General features: G+C 40.9%; 1 protein-coding gene across 6 annotated transcripts in view; it reads left to right on the forward strand.

Annotated features, from left to right (window-relative positions):
* Positions 1 to 7948, forward strand: part of stard13b (StAR related lipid transfer domain containing 13b) — a 191434-nt gene extending 183486 nt beyond the window's left edge. For all 6 annotated transcript variants that reach the window (XM_061877464.1, XM_061877465.1, XM_061877466.1 and 3 more), the window contains 5 exons: positions 641 to 755; positions 830 to 1051; positions 3854 to 4071; positions 5104 to 5280; positions 7132 to 7948. In XM_061877464.1, the coding sequence (XP_061733448.1) occupies positions 641 to 755; positions 830 to 1051; positions 3854 to 4071; positions 5104 to 5280; positions 7132 to 7249 (850 nt within the window). In that variant the 3' untranslated portion in view covers positions 7250 to 7948. The remainder of the gene's footprint in view (positions 1 to 640; positions 756 to 829; positions 1052 to 3853; positions 4072 to 5103; positions 5281 to 7131) is intronic.
* The last annotated feature ends 1424 nt before the right edge of the window (positions 7949 to 9372 follow it).

Below are 9372 nucleotides of genomic sequence, written 5' to 3' on the forward strand. Positions count from 1 at the left end.
TTCTTGTCAATGCAGCGTTGCGGTAAGCTACATTTGATTGCGGTTTTTAGCTTACTGCCTTTTTTTCCCTGCTTCCAAGTTCGTTTTCATAGTACATGTACGACTTCTGTATCCTGCTCGATTCCTGCTAGCTTCCACGCTAGGCCTTTTTGTTTTTGCTAGCTTCCATGCTAAGCTCCATTTATTTTCTAGCTCCCATGCTAGCTCTCTTTGTTTGTTATCCACCTCATGCACGCTTTTTGTTGTACCCCTTTGGTTTGTTCTGATTGTAATATTTTTATCTCACTCCATGCCTACCTCCATCTCTGCATCTTGGGGTTCGTCACAAACCAACTCTGACAAACCCTAACCCTTATATGTCCCCCTAGTGTCCAAATAACTCTAAACTAAGTCTTTGTTACTTTAATAAGCAACTAATTAATGGTGAATATGTTCCCCATACTAGAGTGTTACCAATATTTTTAACCTAAATAGGTGAAATTTGATAATATCCCACGGCACACTAGACTGTTTCTCACGGCACACTAGTTGAAAAAACTGTCCTAAGGGATCAAACAGGCTTCCTGCAGAGCGGAGAGAGGGTTTACGTACCGCGCTGCAGCGAGATGTTGAGATAACTTTTCTGTCCTTTAACCCTCAGAGCCATGCAGAAGAAGTACGCCAGCGGCAGACCGGACCAGAAAGACCTGAACGAGAACTTGGCGGCCACACAGGGCCTCGCTCACATGATCACGGAGTGCAACCGTCTCTTCGAGGTACGAGAACGCACATTTTCCCCCGAGCTCCCTCGACGCCGAGTCTTGAGCGCCTGCTCTTGCGCACCCTTCAGATCCCACAGGAAATGGTGACTCAGTCACGCAGCTCGTACGTGGAGGCCGACCTGCACGCGCCCACCTTCGACGAGCTCTTCAAGCAGCTGGAGGACGACGGCGGAACGTACGACAACCACGTGGAGGGCAGGCTTCAAAACCTGCTAAAAGAAGCTCGCGAGAAGTCCAAGTACTGGGTGTCCTGCAGCAGCTCGGATAATACCGAGCTGTACTATAAAAAGGTAGGAGTCCATTGATGTAGAGTGGAGGGCAGAGGTCACGTTGAGCCTTTTTGAGCCCACCGGCTTGTTTCTGGCAAACCTCCAATATAAGGGGTGCACTTTAAACCTCATAGTAATCCAACACTGCTGTGTATCACAGTGGTTCTCAAATGGGGGTACTTGAAGGTAGGCCAAGGGGTACCTGAGATTTTTTATAAATATTCTAAAAATAGCAACAATTCCAAAATACTTTATAAATTTATTTATTTAACAATACATCAACAAAATATGAATGTAAGTTCATAAACTGTGAAGAAAAAATGCCACAATGCAATATTCAGTGTTGACCGCTAGATTTTTTGTGGACATGTTCCATAAATATTGATGTGTGACAAGTTTCCAGCCGTCATCTTGCGGGTTGCATGGACCATCGATACAAGACGCCTCGTCGCAGGTTTGACACTCGTTTATTATTTCAATAAAGCTTGTTTGGTCCCAGTTGGTCACGCCAATTTCTAGCGCGACCTCCTTTGCTGCTCGTCTCAGCTCGCCTTTCGGTGGCCGGTGACTGCGTCTTTTTCGCGGGCTCAACTTCTTTCTGGTTGCTCTTGTCGTCTTTTGCCATCAATTCTCCTCCATCTTTTGCCCCGATCTCTCCTCCTTCTCCCCTTTTAAACTGCAGGAGAAGATGCAGGGATTGAGAGAAGGTGTTTGGTTTACGCACCTGACTCCGATTGCTGCAGCGTCGTTCCAAACCCGCCCCGCCTTTCCGCTCCGTTGCATACTCCGCCTCCTGGCCGCCATCTTGAGTAGGACCGCGTTTTGTCCTACCCTGCTTTCGGCTCTTCGGCTCCGTCTCTCCACATGATGTTAAAGATTTTTTTTTTGTGAAGAAATGTTTACAATTAAGTTCATGAATCCAGATGGATATCTGTTACAATCCCCAAAGAGGGCACTTTAAGTTGATGATTACTTCTATGTGTAGAAATCTTTATTTATAATTTAATCACTTGTTTATTTTTCAACACATTTTTAGTTATTTATATATATTTTTTTCCAAATAATTAAAAAAAGACCACTACAAATGAGCAATATTTTGCACTGTTATACAATTTAATGAATCAGAAACTGAGGACATAGTGCTGTATTTTACTTCTTTATCTCTTTTTTTCAACCAAAAACGCTTTGCTCCGATTAGGGGGTACTTGAATTAAAAAAAATGTTCACAGGGGGTACATCACTGAAAAAAGGTTGAGAACCACTGGTGTATCACATCCAATATTGGAACCCTTGGTATTGGCCGATAATGATTTGATCCGTATTAGCCCGGATAATACATACGTTTAGTGAATTGTAGCGTGGCATATTTAAAAAAAAAAAAAAAGGTTAATTACTCAGTGAACAATTGTAATGATGAAAAACACTAATCTACTGTGTCAATCAATCAATCAAAGTTTATTTATATCACAAGTGTCTCAAAGGGCTGCACAAGCCACAAGGAAATCCTCGGCTCAGATCCCACATCGGGGCTTCGAAAAAACTCAACCCAATGGGAACAACGAAAAACCTTGAAGGGAACCGCAAATGTGGCGTCCACATGACTTGACTAACATTAAAGAAAAGACCAGCCTTGTGTGTTTATGGGAATACATTTAGATGTTTACCGGCCAGCTTTGAACAAGTAAACATACAGACGGATACAAGCTGATATATTATGATACTGCTGATATAAATCAAAGAAGAGCAATAATTCAAATAAAAAATGTGTACAAACGCACACAAAATGAATAAACTTGACTCACAATGCTTGCAATCTCAGACTTTGATGATAATGATGTGATGTGTGTGAGTTACAGGAACCGCATGACTATTTAGTCTTGTTTTGGGAAAGGTCAGCGCCAAAAACCCATTCATACACAGTGGGGCAAAAAAGTATTTAGTTAGCCAGCGATTGTGCAAGTTCTCCCACTTAAAATGATGACAGAGGTCTGTAATTTTCATCATAGGTACACTTCAACTGTGAGAGACAGAATGTGGAAAAAAAAAATACAGGAATTCACAATGTAGGAATTTTAAATAATTTATTAGTAAATTATGGTGGAAAATAAGTATTTGGTCAACCATTCAAAGCTTTCACTGATGGAAGGAGGTTTTGGCTCAAAATCTCACGATACATGGCCCCATTCATTCTTTCCTTAACACGGACCAGTCGTCCTGTCCCCTTAGCAGAAAAACAGCCCCAAAGCATGATGTTTCCACCCCCATGCTTCACAGTAGGTCTGGTGTTCTTGGGATGCAACTCAGTATTCTTCTTCCTCCAAACACGACGAGTTGAGTTTATACCAAAATGGATACATGGATAATACAGCAGAGGATTGGGAGAATGTCATGTGGTCAGATGAAACCAAAATACAACTTTTTGGTACAAATAAATTCTTTAAAATTCCTACAATGTGAATTCCTGGATTTTTTTTTCACATTCTGTCTCTCACAGTTGAAGTGTACCTATGATGAAAATTACAGACCTCTCTCATCATTTTAAGTGGGAGAACTTGCGCAATCGGTAGCTAACTAAATATTTTTTTGCCCCACTGTACGAGTATTTGAATGGGAATGGTGTCTTCAAAGCCCTTATGGGTAGTTCTGGATAGTTCTTTTTAACTTTATCACAAAATAATGGAAGACGAGACTTCTTAACGCACAAACAAACAAAGGATTTGGCAAAGCCATATTTTAAGTAGCTGCTTTTTTCAATTTGGCTCCATTATCTTGTCTTATCTCCCGTCTATCCTCATTGGCCCTATTTTTCTGTTTAATCTCCAGGTGGGGGACGGGAACCCGCTGAGGCGCTGGAGAGTCTCCGTGGAGGTGGAAGCGCCGCCGTCCGTTGTGTTGAACCGCGTGCTGCGTGAGCGCCACCTGTGGGATGTGGACTTGCTGCAATGGAAAGTGTGCGAGACGCTGGACAAGCAGACGGAGGTGTTTCAGTACGTCCTCAACCGAATGCCGCCGCACCCCAGCAGAGACTTTGTGGTTCTCAGGTGAGTTACTACGCAAAGAAAGACGACATGGATGTTATGTTTTTATCAGGTTTGTTTTAGACCTGGGGTGTCCTTTTGACTATATGTGTGTGTGTATATATATACAGTAGGGAAAACAATTGACATAAACTTGTAAAGAACATAATGTCATGGCTGTCTTGAGTTTCCAATAATTTCTACAACTTTTAATTTTTTGTGACAGAGTGCTTGGAGCACATACATTCATGAAGTTTGGGTCTATTTTGAATTTATTATGGGTTTACTGAAAATGTGACCAAATCTGCTGTGTCAAAAGTATACATACAGCAATGTTAATATTTTCTTACATGTCCCTTGGCAAGTTTCACTGCAATAAGGCACTTTTGGTAGCCATCCACAAGCTTCTGGCAAGCTTCTGGTTGAATTTTTGTTAATTGACAAAATTGGTGCAGGTCAGCTAAATTTGTTGTTTTTCTGACATGGACTTGTTTCTTCAGCATTGTCCACACGTTTAAGTCAGGACTGGGAAGGCCATTCTAAAACATTAATTCCAGCCTGATTTAGCCATTACTTGACCACTTTTGACATGTGTTTGGGGTCATTGTCCTGTTGGAACACCCAACTGCGCCCAAGACCCAATCTCTAGGCTGATGATTTTAGGTTGTCCTGAAGAACTTGGAGGTAATACTCCTTTTTCATTGTCCCATTTACTCTCTGTAAAGCACCAGTTCTGTTGGAAGCAAAACAGGCGAAAAGCATAATACTACCACCACCATTATTGACGGTTGGTGTGGTGTTCCTGGGATTTTCTCCTCCAGACATATTGCTTGGTATAATGGCCAAACAGCTCAGTTTTTGTTTCAGAACTTTCTTCCAGAAGGTCTTATCTTTGTCCATGTGATGTCATGTATTTTGTAGAAATTATTGGAAACTCAACACAGCCATGACATTATGTCTTTTACAAGTTTATGTAAACTTTTGACCACGACTGTACGTTTATGTCAGTGTGGCGGTTTGATTCCTGCAAATGCAAGTAATGTTTTTCCTGCCTAGGTCTTGGAGGACAGACCTGCCCAAAGGTGCATGTTCCCTGGTTTCCGTCTCAATGGAGCATGAGGATTGTCCTCCTGTCGGAGCGGTACGAGCTATTGTCCTGGAGTCCAATTACCTGCTGGAGCCTTGCGGCTCAGGGAAGTCCAGACTAACTCACATTTGCAGAGTGGATTTGAAGTGAGTGCCACTTAGAGAGAAACTCAGCTTTTTAACTAGACATCTGTCAGTAGTTGGTCCAAGAAAATCTTATTTTGTCTCCAACCCGTACACTATTCAAAAAAGCCCAGCTATGTTGAGTCTATCTACAGGTATTCTCAAACTGGTGTTATGCAGGCTCTATCAAGTGGTACACCAAAGAATCACTGAATGAAATATTGTTATGTAATTTGTTATTTCAGTACAGAGTTTTAATTTCTATATTCAAACACAGTCCTACTGTTCAAACTGTGTGTAATGTTACAGTAGCCAAAAATAATAAATACCCTATTTTCCAGACCATACAATGCGCACAGGTGTTAAAGCTAAACCCACTAAATTTTCAAAGAAAAAATATTTTTCCATATATTAGCCGCACCGGATTATAGGCCGCAGATACATATGTTGCCAAATGAGTTATTTACACAGATATATTCTGTAAAGTCTTATTTACATACCTTAATTGTTTCCAAGCAGTATGTGTAAAACAGCTGTAAAACGGATAGTCAAACAAAACAGCAGTCATCATCATGGACCTACTACCTTCAGAATCTAGTTTTCCAAACAGCTAAACAGACTCAATAACTCCACAGAGACGTTTTGGTGAATTTACTGAGGAATTTGTGAAACTAAAAATAATGCTATTCAAAGTTAATAATATTAACACAGACACTCGTAAAAGTGTTAGCATATTAGCTACTATATATGCTTGATTACATTACATACAATTGTGCATGAAAACACTCCTACAGACACCACACATGGGAAGGTTAAGTAAGTACAAATTGTTTTAGTTATTTTGCGAAACTTACAAATGTTGCTTAAAGTGCTGAATGAAGAACGTTATGGACGACTAGAGGACAGAACGGCCCTTGTACTTCCGGTTAAAAGCACTAAACCAAAGGAATGGTAAATTGGTTGTACTTGTATAGCGCTTTTCTACCTTTTTTAAGGAACTCAAAGCGCTTTGACACTATTTCCACATTCACCCATTCACATTCACATTCACACACTGATGGCGGGAGCTGCCGTGCTAGGCGCTAACCAGGACCCATCAGGAGCAAGGGTGAAGTGTCTTGCTCAAGGACACAACGTACGTGACTAGGATGGTAGAAGGTGGGGATTGAACCAGTAACCCTCAGATGGCTGGCACGGCCACTCTCCCAACTTCGTCACGACGTCTCGGGTTACTGAAGTCGTTCACCCCGCGAAGTTGTCCAAAAGATGGCATCATAGCACAAACAATAACGCACATGTTTAGTGTTTTTGCATCTGTTTACATAAACAATATTTGCAATTTCACTGTTAGCGAAGAAAAAATTATAAATTACCAGTGCTGTTTTATAAGCAGCAGGGTTCAAAGCGTAGAAAAAAAGTAGAGGCTTATAGTCCGGAATTTACTGTATTCTTGCTAAATAAAATGCCTACCTTGTTTTTAATGAACATTTAGGCTTACCGTATTTTTCAGACTATAAATTGCAGTTTTTTTCATAATTTGGCGACTTATAATCAGGAGCGACTTATGTGTGAAATTATTAACACATTACCGTAAAATATCAAATAATATTATTTAGTTCATTCACGTAAGAGACTAGATGTATAACATTTCATGGGATTTAGGGATTAGGAGTGACAGATTGTTTGGTAAACCTATAGCATGTTCTATATATTATAGTTATTTGAATGACTCTTTATTATGCATTTTCGGCCGGTGCGACTTATACTCCGAAAAATACGGTCCTACATTCCTGTATTTTAATATTGGTGATTATGGTGGTACTTGGTGAATAAAAGTTTCAGAACCACTGATCTATAATCTTGCTTCTGTTCCAGGGGAAGAACTCCAGATTGGTACAATAAAGCATTCGGCCATCTTTGTGCCGCGGAAGCCGCTCGGATCCGCAACTCTTTCCAGCCGCTCATCACAGATGGTCCCGAGACCAAAATCTGAAACATTGTGAAGACAAAGATAGGACCCCCCCCAAACTAAGGCACAGTTAATGTAATATGTTTTTTTTGTTTGTTTTTTTATTATGATCATGTTGAGCTCCTCTGCATTTGCACAGTAACACATGAGGACATCTTATAGGTGTTGAGCATATTTACTCCTTGGGAAATTAATCATCCTGCCAATGTTGAATCGCAACTTAATTCACTTTGATATCAGAAAAACCTCCATCGTGTAAACTTCTGTGTATATAATAATACGTAACTGTTGTGATATACAATGTCTAAGACATTCAAGCTCTTATATGCTTCTGGGAAGCATGTACATATTAATCATTTAAGATTAAAAGCTATATTATTATTATGAGGTACACACAAGTGTCCTGTGTATGTGTACATAGATGTGTGAATATACTGTACGTGTATATTGGATATTTGTGAAGGGATTAGTACAGTATATATGTTTGTTAACTATATATTGATTTGCCTTCCTGTCAGTCTGCCTGTATTGCAAACATGTAAACTGGTTTTACTTCAGTATTGCTTTTGGAATTATTGTCTTTTTTTTTTTTTCAACTTTGACCTCCTACGGTTGTGAATGACTTAAGGTTTGACTTGATCATGCCTGCTTTTAGGGTACTTGACCGTGCCGCTGACGACAAAAGACACGCTTGTTTTTAAATAAAACTGAATTATAAAATAAGTATTATTTTTTTTACCGAATCTTACGTTCATATAGAGTGGAACCATGATTCATAAAGCCCCCTATTGGAACCTTTGAATCACAGCAACTATGCCTTCAGTCATTTGTGTGCGGCCATTTTAATGACATCACTTCCTGTGCAGTTCAAGTACACAGGGCGTGGCCGTTTTGATAGATATAGATAGATAGATAGATAGTACTTTATTTATTCCGTCAGGAGAGTTCCTTCAGGAAAATTAAAATTTTCAGCACAATCCCATTCAAGATCAGACAAACATTACAGGGAGACAGAACAGGATCGCTGACGGGTCTGCCGGCTTCCAGCGCCCCTTACAAAAAAGATGAGAAACAGGTAAACAAGGGGGGGTAATGGGAGAAAAAAATAGAAGATTCAAATAAAATAAAAAAAGTAGGTCTTAGCCTGGGCCCTGGAGAGGGGTTGCAGACTGAGGCCAAGAGAAAAAAACAGCTCATAGCCGTAGTAAACATCCCTCTTACCTGTGTAAGAGGGAAACATCAAAGAACACAGAGGACATTAAAGACATTAAAGCAGCAGATACAACCAGACACTTCTACATACAGCTATGAATAAAAAGTAAAAGAAACATATCCACTGTGGTGGCCTCTGCGGTGTTCCACGCCATCGTCCGCTGGGGTGGAGGGAGCATGGCCAGAGACAGGAGCAGACCCAACAAAGCAACCAAGACAGCCGACTCCACTCTCGGCCAGTGTCCAGTCCGCATGGATGAGCGAGGATACGTCCAAGGTAACTGAAGTGTCCGACACCTGCTCACCCAGCCAAGACACCGCGAAGCCTCTCCGTCCCAGCGCTCAGTGCTAGTTCCGAAGCCCTGTCCCCTCATCCGCATCTCCTCCAGTCCCCTCCAAACCGACTCCGAGGAGGAGCTTCCCACGCCACATCCTGTTCATGCAGTCCCTCTCTTGTTTGCCACTTCTCAGTGCTTCAGCTTGTGTGTTTTTTCTCGCCGATTACCACGTTTGTTTATTTTTAAAAAGCAAACAAACCAGCCTATAAAGAGGGAGGGAATTGCTGTGGACTTAGACTTAGAGAGGAGACGGATAAGAAGAAAACCTGGTAAAAAAGAGCACTCTCATTCGGAGTAGTAACACCGTTCCCTTCTCTCTCTTTCCCTCTCTCCCACTTCCTTCTCTGCACCAAATCTTTGCCTTGAATGCGTTCGCCTCCTCTTGTAGGTTGCATGCCAAAAACATTTGCGGGCAGCAAAGTCAACCAATTTTACCTTTTTTTCTACTATTGTAGCAACATGGTTAACGTTTTTGAGAGCAACAAATTGACTTTTTGTATGCGCTCTTTGACAGTTTAGCTTGACATTCTTGTTTTGTTAATAAGGAGACTGATCATCTTTTTTTTTTCATTTAACTTTTATTGACATCCAGCATCA

This window comes from Nerophis ophidion, linkage group LG18 (genome assembly GCF_033978795.1).
Source record: "Nerophis ophidion isolate RoL-2023_Sa linkage group LG18, RoL_Noph_v1.0, whole genome shotgun sequence".
Classification (NCBI taxonomy): Eukaryota; Metazoa; Chordata; class Actinopteri; order Syngnathiformes; family Syngnathidae; genus Nerophis; species Nerophis ophidion.